The 17,806-nt window shown below is 49.3% G+C and overlaps 1 protein-coding gene across 2 annotated transcripts; it reads right to left on the reverse strand.

The window, feature by feature from the left end:
• Positions 1 to 6,635: 6,635 nt before the first annotated feature.
• Positions 6,636 to 17,568, reverse strand: Herpud1 (homocysteine inducible ER protein with ubiquitin like domain 1). 2 transcript variants are annotated; one of them, XM_052728800.1, is made up of 8 exons: positions 17,089 to 17,568; positions 14,169 to 14,246; positions 14,007 to 14,078; positions 12,444 to 12,574; positions 10,787 to 10,909; positions 9,861 to 10,211; positions 8,114 to 8,219; positions 6,636 to 7,363 (listed from the first exon to the last, which is right to left on the reverse strand). In XM_052728800.1, exons 1-8 carry the CDS (start codon positions 17,551 to 17,553, stop codon positions 7,199 to 7,201), a joined length of 1,491 nt encoding a protein of 496 aa, XP_052584760.1. In that variant the 5' UTR covers positions 17,554 to 17,568; the 3' UTR covers positions 6,636 to 7,198. The 2 variants fall into 2 exon arrangements, with proteins under 2 accessions (XP_052584760.1, XP_052584759.1); XM_052728799.1 differs by having other exon boundaries at positions 14,007 to 14,081.
• Between the last annotated feature and the right edge of the window lie 238 nt (positions 17,569 to 17,806).

Consider the following 17,806-nt stretch of genomic DNA (forward strand, 5'->3'; position numbering starts at 1 on the left):
GGCGCCATGCTGGATGCAAATCGGCCCTCCTGGGCCAACCCTACTGCCCTTCCGTGGGAACAATCCCAGGCCAGCCCCAGACAGACAGTTGTCATCGGCACAGCCTTCCGCCCTCCTGCCGTGTCTTCCACCACTGCTCACACTACCGCGAGGTGGTGCTGCAGGCCCCACCCCCCACCATCCCAGATCCTCCAGCATCTCTGCCATCCTCTTGTCTGCCCCCAACCCCAAGTTGGCTCTGCATAGGTTTGCTGTAGCCAGTGAGGATGCAGTAGGCCTGGTCCTCTTGGCATCCTTTCTCTGGCCATCAGGGACCTACTCTAAGAGATGGCTTAAGAACAAGAGAATGGGCCGGAGAAATGGCTCAGCAGTTAAAAGTGCATACTGCTCCTGCAGAGGACCTGAGTTTGATTCCCAGCACCCATGTGGGGAAGCTCACAGTTGCCAGTGACAACCCACATACATACACGTTTCTCTTAAAAAGAAAAACAAGAGTGTTCATAACCTAAGAGCTTTGGTGCTAGCCGATACGGTGTATGGGATTGTCGTTGTCTGTCTGCCCACCCTGGGAGGAAGTGTCTTCATGCATCAGTAACAACGACACTTGACTTATCCTCCTTCTTCCTTAAACTCCAGCTCCATGGAGGACACCACCATCGGACTTCACGGCTCACAGCTCTTCCAGTGGCCCCACCTTGTTTCAGCTAAGACTTGTGTTCCACGCTTTGGCCGATAGTATCCCACATGGTCTGTTCTGCCCACTCTGGACCTCATCTCCTATCACTTCTTTTGGCTCGGCCTCAACATGCCATCATGCAGGGTGCGTGCAATGCCAAGCTCGTTCCTGCCCCAGGGCCTCTGTAATTTACAACTCTTTAGTCAGTTTAGTTTCAGCAAGGCTTTCCCTGACCGCTGTTTAATCCCACCCAAACCACTACCCGTAATACCTCTTCCTTCCATGTTTTTCTCCTGAACTCTTGACATTTGATATGTTTGCACCCCAGTGCAGTCTCTACTGACCTGCCAAGATGTAAACCCCAAGTGGGTTTGCGGTGCTGACCGCTGAGTGTGGGTAATACTGTGCACATCGTTATGCTCTGGCCCGCCAGCTGTGGGAGCAGCCAGCTGTGGGATGGGCTCCCACACCTTGATATTGGTGAGCACCTCTGTCCTCAGGAACACACACTTTCACGTACACAGGGATCACCAGAAAGGCCAAATACTATGTTTGGATCCTAAGTGCCTCACCCAAAGGTTCACATTGAAGGCTTGGTCCCCCCTGCAGAAGTGTTCAGAGGTGGGGCCTTTGAGAAGCAACTGACTCATGAGGGCGCCGACCTTGCTGGTGGACTGATCCATCGATGGTGTCATAGCTTACTGGCTTCTGGAAGGAAGCATGGACTTTAGGAGGTGGACTTGCTTGGAGAAAGCTGATCCCAGAGCACGGAGCCCTTTGTCTGCTGGATATGTTTTATCCCTGGCCTCTTTCTAGTCTCTCTTCTTTCTTTTTGTCCTCCCTCCATCTCTCCATACCTCCCTCTCGCCCTCCCTCCCTCCATCCCTCTGCTCTCTTCATATAGTAACATCCCCTTTCCCCCTTTTCCTCGGCCCCATCTCTCTCCCCAGTTCTTGGACTCCACAAACCGAGCGTTTCTGCTCCACACACCCTCTGCCGTTCTGTGCTGTCTTGCCGTAGGCCTGGAGATAATGGACCCAAGCGACTGTGGTCTAAACGCCCCGAGCCAGGAGCCAACAGATTTCTTTCTGATTAGTTGAGTTTCTTAGATGTATTGTCACAAGCTGATTGCTGTGCCTCCTCTACAGACAGGGTAATGGTCAGAGACAGCCACCCAACCTGACACCCAGGGTCTTGTCACCATTTAAATCCTATCACTTCTGATCTCCTTAAATTCTTTGGGTTGAGGCCTGCCTCTTTCTACAGATCCCAGGCCTCTCCTAGACTGAGAAATCACATCCTTTGCTGGAGATAGCCCACATGCTTTGTTCTCAGACACAAGCAAGGGAAGAGGCCCCTGACTTAACAAGTGTTCTGGCCTGCCAGAACAACTCATTTTGGCCAACATGACACACAGGGACAAGGAGCGGAGACTGTAGTAGTCCATGTTCTGTCAGAGAGATGGAGGGAGCTGGAATGTGTATGTATTGCTGTCGTGGGCTTATGTGATCATGGCTGGGCTGGGCTGCCATCGAGGGACCTCAGGCAGGAGCTAAGGCTGCAGCCAAATTTCTCCTCTCTGAGGAGACCTCGGATCTGTGAGCTAATTGAGTGAGGCCTTCCCAGATTAGGGAGGGCCACCCTTGATTTGAAGGAACCTGGCTGCAAGCAAGTCAGACCACACTATTTATGTGTTTGGAGAACTGGACTCAACCAGGCAGAGTTGGAGCCCTGCAGTTCACTTCTGTCAACCTGGCCCCTCCTTGGGCCAGCCTCAACCTCCAAATAAATGCAAAACACAATCACACTTCCATCTAGAATGACAGTTATTCCTCATGCAGTGGAAACACACAGACCTTCTCTCCAGAAGGGGATGCCCTGGAAGTGGCCACTCGGCTCCCTGAGAACTTGTGGCGTAGATGCTGGGACATAAATTACAACTATGAATGTCTTATGTTAGACGATGAAGGGTAAGAGAGGGAGGGAAACAGAGGGACATAGATGTGTCACACACAAGGAAGCTGGTCATGGCTGCGCTCGGCGCTTCCCAGCTCCTTCCTCCACGGCCCACTCAACATCCCTTTGTTCTTAGTGAGCACCTTGTGGCTTCAGCACGGTGGGGGCTTCACTCCCTGTTGAGGGGACCCAGTGTCGTTGGCAGTCCTGCCTGAATTGAGATGCAACGGCTTCTTTGGAAAGGTGACGGTACTGAAAGACCGCTTCTGTACCCCATCTTCCCCTCACTTCTGCCATGAGCAGCCCCGTTTCCTCTCAGTCACCGGAATCTATTTCTCTAGTCAGTAGGGTAGCTTCCTTGGTAACCTGTCACTGCAGAGGCACAGGGAGCCCAAAGCAGACAGGCCATGGCATGCTTAGCCTCCAGTTTAATCGCTCCCTGTTGTGGGTTGATTAACAGAGCCTGTGTTGGTCTATTTCAGTTGCTATAACTGAATACTACAGCCTGATGGTTTGTACAGAACAGAGGTTTATGTAACTCACAGCTCAGCAAGCTAGGGAGCTCAATGTCAAGGTGCCAGCACCTGGTCAGGAGAGGTTTGGGCTGCATGATAATATGGAGGGGGACTTCACATGGCCAGAACCAGGGAGCTATAAACTGGAATCTATTTCAGAAAGCCACTAATCCCATCAAGGGGGCCTACCCTCATGATCTTAGCTAACCCTAATTAATTCCCAAAGGTGTCACCCCCAAAGACCATCAATATATGAATTTGAGGATTGTTTTCAACATGAAAACTAGGGGGACATTCTCAGAACGTAGACCCACAAATCCTTGTCCATCCAGAACCTCAGAATGTGTGCATATATGGAAATGGGGCACTTTCAGATTTAAATCCAATGGCACATATCCGTAAGACAACATGAAGATACAGAGACACAGAAGAGAGGATCGGGCCAGGTGAAGAGGCAGGGAGAAAGTGGATTGCTGTAGCTACTTAGCCTGAGACCATCAGGTTGCTGGGACACCAAAAGTGAAAGGTCCAGAATGGATTTTCCATCAGAAACCCTTTGTAGCTCGAGTTTTCCTGCCTGGCCCACAGTCAGGACAAATCTCTGTCACCCGCCAGTCCCACAGCCGCTCAGACCCAACCAAGTAAACACAGAGACTTATATTGCTTACAAACTGTATGGCCGTGGCAGGCTTCTTGCTAACTGTTCTTATATCTTAAATTAATCCATTTCTATAAATCTATACCTTGCTATGTGGCTGGTGGCTTACCGGCATCTTCACATGCTGCTTGTCATGGCGGCGGTTGGCAGTGTCTCCTTCCGCCTTCCTGTTCTCTCAATTCTCCTCTCTGTTAGTCCTGCCTATACTTCCTGCCTGGCCACTGGCCAATCAGTGGTTTATTTATTGATCAATCAGAGCAATTTGACATACAGACCATCCCACAGCAGTTGGAAACACGCTGCTAACACCTTCAGACTCCAAGCCTTCAGAACTTCAGGAGAAAGTCTTTAGGCCACCTGGTTTGGGGGTTTGGGTTCTTACACAGTCCTAGAAATCTTATACATGCCATATGGCCTAAGTCCTAGACCCTAGAGCCTAAGGACGTGGGACCCAGAACAGAGGTTTTGCTAGGGCATCATCACACCCAGTCCTGGTCGATTCAGTACATACCACCCCTCAGTGGACGTTGTCCCCACCCTGCAAGCACTGCCATGTGGTGGTACTGTGACTGAGTCCTCAGAAGGCCATTCCACAGATGTTTCAGAATGCAGGCTGCTTCTTCAGACTTCCAAGGCACATCACCAGCCAGGTGGCACAATGCAACACAGGTGTGTGTTCTCACAGTTTAGGGGATGTGAGGGGAAGTGAAGGTGTCAGCAGGGGCGTGCCCCTGAATCTTCAGGGAAGTCTTTCTTGCTCCTTCTAGTGGTGTGGGCCATACTTGGCATTGTTCAGCAGCATGAATCCAGTCTCTGTCCGCCTTCACAGGATTGTCCCCCCTCAGCGTTCAGACTCCCCATTCTTAGAAGGCTGTTCAGTATGACTTCTTCTTAACTAGATTATCTGTTAATACTCCATTTCCAAAGCAGGTCACATGTGGCTGTGTTTTGATTTGGTCCAGTGTGATGGGGAACACGATAAGCCAGCAAATCCCACTGAGTGTAGACAGACCCGCTGCCCCATGCATGTACTGAGGAGGAGGTCCTGTGATCCGAAGTGGTGCTGTATGGAATACCATGAAGACAGAGTGGTTCTGGCCTGAAACACTCCAGGGAAGACAGCTCCGCATCTGCAGAAGCAAAGGACTTGATAACCATCTTTGTGCCCGGCAGACTGAGCACTCAGTAGTGGCTGCAAGCAGGTTCACATGAGTGGAAGTTCATGTTGCTGCAGCTAGACCTCCATCCCTGTCTCCCTGACACTTTGTGAGCCTATGGAACAGTGATGTGGGTGGCAGGGGAAGGAGACTGGCTGGTGTCTACAAATGGTCCCCCTATCCACTTCCGAAAGCCCTTTCTCTGTTGACCTCACCCTTTTGTGAGAATTCACCTGGGACACATATACCGTTGGATCTTTACCTGTTCAGAGGTCTGCTTACAAGCCTCTTTCCCAGGCCTTCACCAGCTCAATCTTGTTTTTTCCAAGTCCCTGCCCAACCAGCTCAACCACTGGCCACAGCCCATAACCAGTATATACAGAATAATTGGCACATACCACAATACAATCAGTATACACCACAGTATAATTACGAACATGGTCTAATCAGTATACATTTGTGGCTCTGGCCATTTCTCTTCATAAGCATATGATGCCACTTCCTAAAGTTCTGCCCACAGGGGAGCGTTCCCTATACCACTGCCCTTGAGATGTCCCAGAAAGCTACAAGCCGTCCTTTTCCAGGTGCTGCCTACATCTCGTGCAGAACTGTCATTGAAACAGGTCTGTGGTCTCTTCCTCTGTCAGTCAATATAGGGAATTTGCATGAGGCCTTAGGTGCAGACTGAGAAAGAGGGGAATTTCTCAGAGGTGAGGACCACGGGCATGGGACCCTATCAATACACGCATACCACTTCCTCTCCAACGCTGCAGTTTCCCTAAGGTTTGGGTCCCTTCCTCTGTAATATACTGAGGCAGCCCCAGCATTTCTATTTCATTTGGTAAACACCACCTTTGGGCCCATGTTAGAGCCCTTCCTGACCCTTTTGCCACAGCACTGACTCCAAACCTCTGCTCAGTGGGCTCAACTAAACCATCAAACCCCAGCTTAGCCCCCTTGGCACCCCCGCCATCATAACCCCATCTCTTTCACATCCAGAGAACACCATGCATTGTGAGTCATGTGCTTCCAAGAGGAGACTCTGGCCTTGGTTTTTGGCAGCCTCTGACTATAGTTACACAGGCATGAGGACTGTTTTCAGGGGGACAAACAGCTTCCAAGCCACTCCTAAGGAACCTGGGTTGGTGAATGAGAAGCTCTGGGCTCATCTTTTCCTTTCTCAACTGAAATTGAAGTTTCTCAGAGGAAGAAATAATCAGGCCCATCACTTAATGCCACTGGCCTTGAATTTGGGGGTAACCTTGGTGGGTTCCTACACAAGTCCCTGACATTTAGGTAGGAAATGGGACACACCCAGGCACAGCCCTAGTTAACAAGAGCCTCTGCAGTCTCATTGTCTCATCCCTCGCTGGTACAAACAGCCCTTCAGGAAAAGCGGTATTCGGGTTACTTAAGAACCAGCAGCTGAGCCGGGCGGTGGTGGCGCACGCCTTTAATCCCAGCACTCGGGAGGCAGAGCCAGGCGGATCTCTGTGAGTTCGAGGCCAGCCTGGACTACCAAGTGAGTTCCAGGAAAGGCGCAAAGCTACACAGAGAAACCCTGTCTCGAAAAACCAAAAAAAAAAAAAAAAAAAAGAAGAACCAGCAGCTGAACTCCTGATTCTCTGGTGACAAAGGACACAGCAAACGGCCAGGACAATGGGAGTCTCTGCCACAGTCATTCATAGCAAAACTTTATTGAACAGAAAACCCAGCAAAGGCTTCACCTCTGCCAAGTCACCCTCGGTTTAAAGTAAAGCACTGCATTTTAAAAAGCAATTATACATAAGTCTCTCCTAGAAAAGTCCTGCTAACATGTCTAGCAATTCACTGATTATATAAAGTAGTACACTTAGTGTAATTTGAACATTCCAACAGGAATCAAATCGAACCAGCAGAACCACTTCTGCATCTATGACTTCCATGTACAGCACACATGCACACACATCTGGGGAGGTGCTCAGGCAGAACATGCGACCCTGGGCCTTCTGCTTACAGTGCCTATGAAACTACATACAGTATACATTAAAGCTCTTCAGAATAAAGACATGAGGGGCCCTGTTCAGTTTGTATCACGGCTTCATGTCTTAGTTTGTGCTTCTGCTTGGCACAAAAGCACATCACCATCCTGTGGGTTTTCAGTGACTCTGCTGAGTCACACCAGGTGAGGACAATGAGCTGGAGCCCGATGATCCAGTCCGAGCTGTTGAAGCCTCCAGCGACAGCACAAGTGCCATCAGTTTGCTATCGCTGGCGGGCCTTCTGGAAGAAGAGAGGCAAAGAAAGTCTTGAAGACTAGCCATGCTGTGCTCATAAACGAAGGGCTGGTCTGCTCAGGGTCCAGCACATCACGATCTGGGGGAAGGCGGTTGGGGTCTTCCGTTTCAGGATCCGTGCCTTCCTAAAGACAAAACCACAATGAGAGAGACGATTAGGGTCTAGAGGACACCTATCCTGAGGACAGGCCAGGGCAAAGCCTGGCAGGCGGACCGCTCCCTGGGGGATGAGTCCTTGGCTGCAGGAGGCACCTTTCAGCATCCCAGCACATCTGCAGCTGACCTTCCACAGTTCTCAACATTCCTCTTGGCCAGTGTCAGAGGAACTGAAGTACCCTGACCTTCAGCTACTATCAAATAGTAACTAACTTGGCCACACACTAACCAGCCCTCAGATCTGGGCAGTGCCCTGAGCTAAAAAACCAACCAAGGCAGCTCAGAAAACCAACCAAGGCAGCTCAGTGTCGCCAGACTACGGAGGCAATCTTTGTTATAAAGTATATCCTTTAGGGTTATGCATTAACATGCTTTATGAAGGTTCTGTTTCTACGTGTTATTTTTCAGGAAATCTATTCTGAGATGTGGTAATGTGCCTAGTCAATTAGAATGACTATCCATCGGCACTTTCCATAATTAAATGCACTGTTATGTAGCTCTTATTCTCAAAATGTGGGCCAACCTCCCCAACATTACATATGCAAAAATTCCAATTGCCATATGCCTATATAGAATAGTCAAAGCCTTAAAAATAGCTGCTATAAGAATTTTTTTTTTTTAAACCATGAAACACTTAGCCTTAAAAATGGCAAGCCATGAGTCTGAAAGGCTGAAGGCTGAGGACTGGAGCGTGTGTGGCAGGGTAGGGAGGCCTGTACCTGGAGGTTATTGTTGGGGTCCTGGTTTGCAGCTTCCTGAGGAGGACCATCATCAGGGAAGTTCTGAACTGGCCGCTGTCTGAATGGAAACCACCCAACGTGATGCCTTTAAGAAAGCACAAACAGACACACTTCTGTTAAGCCACGGGGGACCCACACAAGAGTGGAAGGAGCAGGAGCCCCGATGACACCTGTGCAGCCAGTTTATCAGTCTCCTGGATGTTGTCAGGCTGCCGGTCCTCAAAGGCAGGAGTTGTGGTTTACTCACCGGCAATAAACATCTAGCATGCGGTATGTGTTAACAAGTGCTTTCTGAGCCGGGAGGCAGAGCCAGGCGGATCTCTGTGAGTTCGAGGCCAGCCTGGGCTACCAAGTGAGTTCCAGGAAAGGCGCAAAGCTACACAGAGAAACCCTGTCTCGAAAAACCAAAAAAACAAACAAACAAACAAACAAAAACAAGTGCTTTCTGATATGAGCTAAACCTGGCACTCGAAAAACCTCAACAGAGCCAGCATGCAGTGGCATGAGCCTGGTAATCCTGTAGTTCCAGCTCCCTGGGAGGCTAGAGGAGGAGGATTCAAAGTTCAAAGCCTGCCTTGGCTACAGAGCGAGTTCAATGCCAGTCTGGTCAACTCAGCAAGACCCTGTCTCAAAATTAAAAAAAGAAAAAAGGGACAAGCTGAGACTGTATGTTAGAGAAAGTATGCTTGCTGGCCTGGATGGAGGAGGCCCAGGGTCCTTACCCCAGCACCACAGAAATAAAAACAAACCAAACTTGACAGAAGTAGGAAATACATTCATACATAAAACTGCAATTATATACATATACATAATGTAATAATAACTTAAGTTTGGTCACATAGATATTTGATTCTAGGGACTATATAGATATTTGATAAAAGGCTCTAGTTGGAAAATGTAGTAAAATTCAACTTTCAAGACAAAATATTAAGAATGGTTGTGCTTCTTACATTTTTCAAACCTAAACTAAAAACCCATTTTTACTATAAAGCCAAACTTTCCCCCTTCCATTCTGACCAGAGACCTATCCCTGTAGGCCCAGCTCTCGTGGGCTGGGTCCTCAGTGTGAACTCTCCTGTACACTGCTGGGAACTTAGAAGCATCCCCTGATGCCACTTCCTCAACCACAGACCAGGCCTCTAGCCGTGACATCCTCCAGACGCCGCCAAACGTCCCGAGAAGATACAGAATCCTCTCCAGTTTTGCACTACGGCCCCAGCGCACAAACAGCTGAAGCCAACAGCCACTGTGTAAAGGGTCACCGGCCCCTCACGGCTGAGACAACAGTCGCCGTCTGACCTTCGTCCTGCAAGGCAGCTACAGCCTGATAAAAACCACTCTGTCCTTCTGGAAAAAAATACAACCTCTCTCGTGCTGCACTGTGGCTCTGTATAAGCTTCATAAGCCCACCAGCCTGAAAGGCCATTTATTCACTTATCTGGAAGATGAAAATATTCGTCTTGCACTAACCCAGGACCTCAGCATTCTGACTGACTGTGGACTCCTTGTACTGAAAGTGCCAGAATAATAGAATTTCAGTACACCTCCTTCAAGGACCACAGACTGAAACAAGATATCTGTACTTAAGTCACCACACAGTGTCATTTTCAGTAAAGGAAAAGAGAGCCATCTGCTCACAGGTACATGACATCAGAAAAGGAAAAGAGAGAGCCATCTGCTCACAGGTACATGACATCAGAAAAGGAAAAGAGAGCCATCTGCTTACAGGTACATGACAACGGTGGCGCCCATGACCATGAGGAATCTGCTCAGGGAAGAATAGAAGTAGAGGATGCTGAGGAACACGGAAAAGGTCGCTGCTGAGTAGGTCCAATCCAGCCAGTCTCTGTTTATCTCATCATCTTCTTCCACAAGGGGGCCACCTTGGGCATTCATCCGCAAGTTCTGATTGGCTCCAGGATTAACAACCACTTGAGCAGCTGCGTTCTGATTGGCTGGCTGGTTTTCGGCTGGAAACTGGTTGTGAATAGGGGCTGGAGCCGGCGTAGAGACCACAGGCATTTCTTGTGCACTTGGTGTTGGGACAAAAGCTCCTGATGCCGCAGTGGCAGCTAAGCTAAAATAAAAACGGAAGCGTCACTGCTGAAGGCGTGGCATCGTAAGGACAGGGCTCTCTCAGCCCATGGGGTCTTGCACTGTTAACAATTATGACTAGGAATGTATACACCTAGATTGTCTTCATTTTAGAGAAGAATCTTCTATAAATTGTGTGTGCGTGTGTAGGGTGTGTGTGTGTGTGTGGGAGAGGGGGTGGGTTTTGAAACTTATTATGTGTCTCCTGTGATCTCTGGCTGGCCTGGAACTTGTTATGTAGACCAGGGTGGCCTCGAACTCACAGAAATCTACCTGCCTCTGCCTCTTGGATGCTGGGATTAAAGTGAAGAACTAAGAGCCACTAAAAGTATTCAGCACCATGTCTATAAAATAAATGTCTTCAGAATGTCTGAGAAGGGCTTATCTGGAACTAATTCTGCATCAATACACAAACCAGGAGGCTGTTGGTTCCACTCTACTACACCAAGAACCACAAAGAAGAGAAAAACACAGCCCTCTCTCCCTTCTGCACTTAGAGCACAGTCGGGATTTCTCCATTCCCAGGAGCCATGGCCCACCCAGCACAGTGGGACTTACTATTGCATATAGTACTGTCTTGCATAGATCTGCTGGAACCAGGAGAGCTGCAGCCACCCATAGGTTGTATAGCCAGAGAAGCCAGGCCCGAGGCCTTGGAATGCCTGCTGGACAGCTTCAGGCCTGTATGCAGATTCAAACAAAAGCATATTTTGAGTGGGTTGGGGATGAAGAGCTTAATACTAAGATATAATCATCAGTTAAAGTCAAAGAGACCGGACAGGCTTCACCATGTCAACTGTATGATGCACCCTGTCCCTGGAGCACAGTAGCTTGATGACAGCTTCCCACTGTGGCTCAACAGATCCCATGGGAACAAGAGCCCTGTCTGCCCAGGTTCTCCTCATCTCAGTAGGGAGATGCTACACGCTTTCTGCACAGCTGTGCAGACAGGTCGATGCTTTTCCTCACAAGTCTCACCCAGGATTAAATCCACTGATCATGTTTTAGAGGGGCGTACCCAAGCTACATCCCCAAGCCCTTCCTGAAAGAAACCTCTCGTCCTCCCGGACCCCAGGTCAGGATCTACACTGTGGCAGCGAGCAAGCGCAGGTAACACCCTCCCTGCGTGCTTACTGGTCACCTGATATCCCATGCAGCTTGATGGCTACCCAACAACCTTGTAGAGGGGTTCCACCCTAATTACAGAAAGCTCATGTGCAGCTCAGAAAATTAGGGACTCGCACAAGATCCTGAGCTAAAGGATCAGACCTGCACTTTCAGACACGCTTTGGGCCGTGCCAGACTCGCTTCCTCGGGCAGGCAACAGCCTTCCCTTGGCCAAAGCAAGCGCATGAGAGGCTTAGGGCTATGCACTTCTTCTACAACTAAGACAGGACAGAAAAGGTCACGAGAGGGGAAGAAGCCCCACACTCCTGTTACACTCTTTGTAGAGTAGGAGTCAAGAAACCTCATAAAAAACTGATAAAATAAAAATTGCATAGAGATAAATGCTTCTGTCCCAAACCAGAATGTCTAGAAGACTAAACCGTCTTGCTTAGAGCCAGAATGTTCCTGACCTGGTGTTTAGCCTATTAGTAGTCCCCTCTTACCCTAAATCTAACAATGTACCTCAAAAAACGTATTTATCCAGGAAAGTAAATTCTCTAAGAGAAAAAATAAAACGTGTGCATTTTCATTTAATTTTTTTTTTTTTTTTTTTTTTTTTGGTTTTTCGAGACAGGGTTTCTCTGTGTAGTTTTGGTGGCTATCCTGGATCTTGCTCTGTAAACCAGGCTGGCCTCGAACTCACAGAGATCCAACTGGCTCTGCCGCCTGAGTGCTGGGATTAAAGGCGTGCGCCACCACAGCCCCGCTTCATTTAATTTTTAAACTTTGCTTCCCCTTTATCTTTTAATCTTGGCACAAATTCTGTCCTTTGAGGGGTGTAACTTCAGAAGCCACAGAACAGGGCTGCGGGCAGGCGGCAGCCACCGGGAAGCATACCCATCTAAGGGCTAAAAGGCCTGCGCTTTCATCTCATGCAGCTACTTTTAAAAATATATCCCGAGAGACTAACATTAAGAAGCATAAACCCATGAGGTCTTTAACATGAAGCCATCATGTAATCCTGGAGCTCTGACTGTACCTAGGTAAACACACCTTCTCCTTAAACTGACACAAATGAAGCACACTCGTGTTCTTCATGAACACTCACCTTGAGATGGTCTCCCATCCGGAGGGAGAAAGGTTCCGAAGAACTTCCCGTTGCCTTAAACCATCGCTCGAGGAATCCCCAGGATGCTGTGCCTGGTTAGTGTTAGCCGGCTGCTCTGGGGATTCAGCACCCTAAGTTAAGGAACACAAACGTCAGGACGAAGGGCGGGCCTGATGCAACAGTCTGCAATCAAGCCAAAAGAACTGTCTTGCTACCAGTGGCTTGTATGCTTATCCTCACCCCTCAGCTTGACAAAACTCAGTACAGTGTTATTTAAAAAAGAAATCTAGCCGGGTGGTGGTGGCGCACGCCTTTAATCCCAGCACTCGGGAGGCAAAGCCAGGCGGATCTCTGTGAGTTCGAGGCCAGCCTGGACTACCAAGTGAGTTCCAGGAAAGGCACAAAGCTACACAGAGAAACCCTGTCTCGAAAAATCAAAAAAAAAAAAAAAAAAAAAAAAAAAAAAAAGAAATCTAAATTTGTTCAGATACTAGGGCTGAGGAATGTAGCTCAGTGGTAGAGGTCTTGCCTTGCACACATGAGGCCCTGGGTTCAAGCCTGAGCAAAAACTCTCTATGTAGATACCAGTATCTAATATCTAGACACACACACACACACACACACACACACACACACACACACACACACACACACACACACGAATAAAAACTAAAAAAGATTATCCACGGTTTTGTTTCCCCAAGAATAACTACTGTAGTCTCATCTTTCAAATGCAACTATCGTTAGTGAGAGAGCTTCCTGCCGATGTTAAAATGTATGGTGCTAAACCATAAAGTCTAGAAATTAAATGTGACCAACAAGATGACACACACAACTAGGCAGCAATGTAAAGGGAAGAGGATTTCCTATGTGATATTCAGATGTTGCAGGAAATACAAATTTAAGTCCATTGCCACACTAGAATATTTTGGTGTCCACTTAAGCAAACATTGTGGAGTGGAAAAACAGATGAGTTTAACTGTCAGATGAAAGTCTTTAGAGATCATATAATGAAGACTATGGCCTTTTTCTACCCAAATAACCATGACAGAAATTTCTACAGAAAATATATTTACTTCTTTACTCTTTATAAAAAGGAATGTTTCCAGTCTGGCAGTGGGGTGCCTGCCTTTAATCCCAGTATTTAGGAGGCAAAGGCAGGTAGATCACTGTGAGTTCCAGGACAGCCTGGTCTACAGAGTAAGTTCCAGGTCAGTCAGGCCTACAAAGACAAACCCTGTCTCAAAAAACAAAAGTAAGCAAAAATGTTCCTTAGAGAAATGTATTTGTTTCTGTAAACACCACTTTCAGGGGCCATTCTGGTGCTGCATTCTGGACAGACAGTGACCTCGAGTCAGGGGCGTGACTTGGCCTTTGCACACGGCAGGCATTCTGAAGTCGGCTACCACACCACCCTTCGCAACACTGAGAACACAGTCTCTACGTCCTGGTATGACGGGGCGGGGAACACTATAGAATCTCTCCTAAGTTTCACTCAGCTTCCTTTCTCCTTCTTTTGAATATCTGAGACACAAATAGGTTTATCGTAAGAGGGCAACATACCTTTGTGCTGGCTTCTGGCATTTTTGAGGGGTTCTTCACACTGCACACGAGGTGCAGAACATGTCGCTTTTCCTGCTGAGTATAATAAGAGATACCTCAGGACCCGGACTCAATCTGTGAGCGTCTGACAACACCCCAAAGATTCTAAGTGCCACAAAGTACCTTTGGAAGCAAGTCTCGGAGACACTGGTGATCCAGCAGCATCTTCCCAGAATATATTAACCTCTGGTCCTCTGGGCGCTGACCAAAAACAGAAGGAAAAGCACAGATGAGCACAGATCCCAAGTGTTTGCCCCAGCACCGCCCAAGACTTTTCTTTCAAGTTCTCACGTGCAAAACTTTTATTTAGAAAGTGAATGACTTTAATCTTAACTACATATGCAAATGATCCCCTAGTCTATAAGAACTGGGGTCACACACCTTACTTCTTACTCAGAAGGAAACTGCTTCCTGCTACTAAAAACACAAACTGTATTTAGGTCTCAGCAGCAACAAATTTTAAAACCTGGTTTGGCCCCAGAGAAAACCCTTGGTCAGTCTTTGCCCATAGCACCTGAAATCACCTGCTGCTAGGATCGAGATTCCAACCCATGTTCTCCTCCACACCAGTGATTTTAAACACACAGAGTCCACACACTTTTATAGAATTCTCATTCTAAAATCTATTTTTAAATTTCTCTTAAGCTATTTTTTTGTTTGTTTGTTTTTTGAGACAGGGTTTCTCTGCGTAGTTTTGGTGCCTGTCCTGGATCTCGCTCTGTAGACCAGGCTGGCCTCGAACTCACAGAGATCCACCTGGCTCTGCCTCCCAAGTGGGGAGATTTAAAGGTGTGCACCACCACCACCTGGCTTAAACCATATTTTAAAAGTATGTACTTAAAAGAAATGGACTCCAGGATAGCACCCCACAGGTTACCAGTTGCCTACCAGAATAACCCATTAAGCAAAACTTGGCATGGAACTGTTCTTTCCAAACGACCTGAGACAGAAGACACCAAACAGCCCAGCTCTAGAATCCCAGCATGAGGGTAGCTTAGGCAGTAGTTCAAGGCCAGACTGGGATATGAACGAGCTGCAGACGAGCTTCTGCTAGAGAGATCCTATCTCCAAATACTGCCCCCCAAAAGACCAGAAAAACTGCACCCACCTAGGCCTGGTGGCATATGCCTACAAGCCCAGTACTTGAGAGCTAGAGGCAGAAAGCTCAAGATGAGGCCAGCCTCAGATACATAACAAGCTCAGGCTAGCCTGGGCTAAGAAGTCAGGCCTCAAAACCAAATGAAAACAAAACCTGCATCTACTTATCCACATCCATAAGGACTTTTTGACCCTATACCTAAAACAAACACCATATTGGATGTTGTATTCACTGTTGTTCTGTCTGGCTTTGCTGGTAAATGCTATCTATATCAATTTACAAAATACTATTCTAAATGTGAAGTCAACCACCAGCAAATGCTGGGAAAAAACAAAAACAAACAAACAAAAGAACACAGTTGCCTGTGGATTTAAATTGCTTTTCTCCTTTAAAGGCTCAAACTGACACTCTGTCCTCAAGGATAATTTGAAAATTAAATGTTAAGAAAATAACTATTATAAAGGCAGGGTTCTCACGCGATGGCAGGTACTACTACAGAAAAATATGAGCATGCTTTCTTCCTTAATTTCTGCGAGAGGCTCTCACTATGTGTAGTCCAGGAGGATACGACCCTCCTGTGTTAGTCTTTCCAGTACTGGGTTACCGAAGCGCACCATTGCACCCATTCCCGGTCATTTTTAAGGCACAGGTTTGTATACCCAGGAGACCTGTATTTACCATCTTAGGTCTTCAAATCCAAGAGGCCCAATGTTCCTTGCCTGAGGAAAACAGGCCTCAAAGCACAGCCTTCTTCAAATGATGCAACCGGAGATCTCACGAGCATCATTCGTGTGCCTAACTGCCAACAAGGACAACTGGTTTCATGGAAACGGCCATGGAGATATTACAGACCGCCCAGACGTTCCAGAGGGCACTGGATTGGAAGCTTACACCCAAAGAAAGAAAGTTCCTCACGACTCAAAAGGGAAAAGTCTGGTCGACATTCCCGACAATGCGGAACAAAAACAGACCGAAACCCACGCGCCGCTGCCGGTTGGAGCTCTCAGGCAACTGCTCGCAGTCCCCGTCTGTAGTCACCCGATTGCCCTCTCCCGTTCGATCCAGAACTGCACTCGTGGACACTTACATAACCTCAGAGTACAAAGTAAATACAGGAAGGTCCAGCACAGCCTCCGTCACGTGGCAGGGACCCGGAGGGGTGGGCGGGGCTAAGGGAACTGTTGACAGATGTGTCAACTAAAAAAGACAGACTCCTAACTGACCCACGGAAGTCGTCGAACCAGACTCGGGGCGACTCCAGCTGCGGCTTCCTTTCTCAATCACCCTTTGCTAGAAAGTTAAGGGGGCTCCTCCCCGGGCTAAGCAATGCCTCTGGAGCGCTGAGCGACAGACGGGGAGGGGCAGCCAACGGGAGGTGGCCGGAGAAGAACCACGTCTAGCTTCTGGGCGTAGGACCTTCAGAAGTTAGTGACTGGGCACGCACCCCCGCCCTCCAGCCACTGGCCCAAGCTGGCACATTCACTCTTCCGTCCTCGCTGCACCCAGAAGTCTCGTTCGGCAGCATCCACATTTCTTATTTCTACCCACTGGATGCAAGCCGAATTGGGACCACCTAATCACCTAGTTGGTTGGGTTTTTTTTTTGGGGGGGGGGGTCCCACTAAGGTTTAGGTGGGGAAATGACTTATCCAAGGTCAAATTACTGTTTCCCTGGCTTGGCGGAGGCTGTATGCCACCTGGGAGGACGAGGAAGGAGTATAGGGACGTGGGGCTTGGGAGTAAGAAGAAACAGGGAAGCGAAGTGACAAGGAGCTAGCAGGAGGCAGGCGCGGAGGGGTGGAGGCCCAGAAGAGATGACAGACGCTGGGGCAAGCAGAGGGGCACCGGGGACAGCCGGGCAGTTAAGGGACCCGTGCCTTGTGATGCGTGACAGTTGAGTCCAGGCAGCCCTGCCGGGTGTGGCACCCCGGGATCCCCCACTCACCGGGCGCTCGGGGTAGACTCGGCTCAGGTGGGCCTTAAGGTGGCTCACACTCCAGCTGCGGTCGCCGCTCAGCTCCAAGTCGCGGTGGCGCTGGTTGGGGCTCTTCACCAGCAGCGTGACCTGCTCGGGCTGCGGCTCAGGCTGCGGCTCGGGCTGCGGCTCGGGCTCCATGTCTGCGGCGTTGGCGGCTCGGCTGCGCTCAAGGATGCCGAGCGGGCGGCGGCGCGGCCGTCTGAGACTCCACAACGACACTTGGCGTCTTTGGGACGCGCGCCCCCGTCTCGGGTACCTTTTATGGGCGCCCCGCGCCAGGGCGCCACAGACTGCGCTCTCTGTGGCTGCCGCCCATTGGCTGAGACGGAGGTCAGTGACCAACGTGGCCCAATCAGCGCCCGGGGCAGGGCGGCGATGGGGCGGGCTGAGCGCGAGGGTGCGGGCTGATGCAACCCGCCGCCGTTGCGTCATCCCGAGTCCCGGCTGCGGCGCGGGAGCCCGGTTTCGGCGGCCATGTCGCGGGGCGCTCCGGGGCGCTGGTCCTGTTCAGGGACGCTAGCGCGGGGTGCCTGCGGTGCCTGAGCCCGGGCGGCCCGCCTGACTCCCACCTTAGCCGGCTCTGCAAATTGTTTCCTCACAAAGCGGCCCTCCTCCCTTTCTGACCCCAGGCGCTGGACACGCGTCCTCTTGCATTTCCCCCCGGTAGCTGCGCAGCCGGGTATCC

This window comes from Peromyscus californicus, unplaced genomic scaffold (genome assembly GCF_007827085.1).
Source record: "Peromyscus californicus insignis strain IS unplaced genomic scaffold, ASM782708v3 Scaffold_8__1_contigs__length_139910024, whole genome shotgun sequence".
In the NCBI taxonomy this organism is placed as follows: Eukaryota; Metazoa; Chordata; class Mammalia; order Rodentia; family Cricetidae; genus Peromyscus; species Peromyscus californicus.

Excerpts from the sequence above, each read along its gene's own strand:
- Herpud1 (XM_052728799.1), bottom strand. The coding sequence starts at position 17,553 with ATGACGCAACGGCGGCGGGTTGCATCAGCCCGCACCCTCGCGCTCAGC. Across the intron at positions 12,575-14,006 it reads TGCCAGAAGCCAGCACAAAG|GGTGCTGAATCCCCAGAGCA; the intron begins GTATGTTGCCCT and ends TCCTTAACTTAG. Across the intron at positions 10,212-10,786 it reads AGACAGTACTATATGCAATA|CTTAGCTGCCACTGCGGCAT; the intron begins GTAAGTCCCACT and ends TTTTTATTTTAG.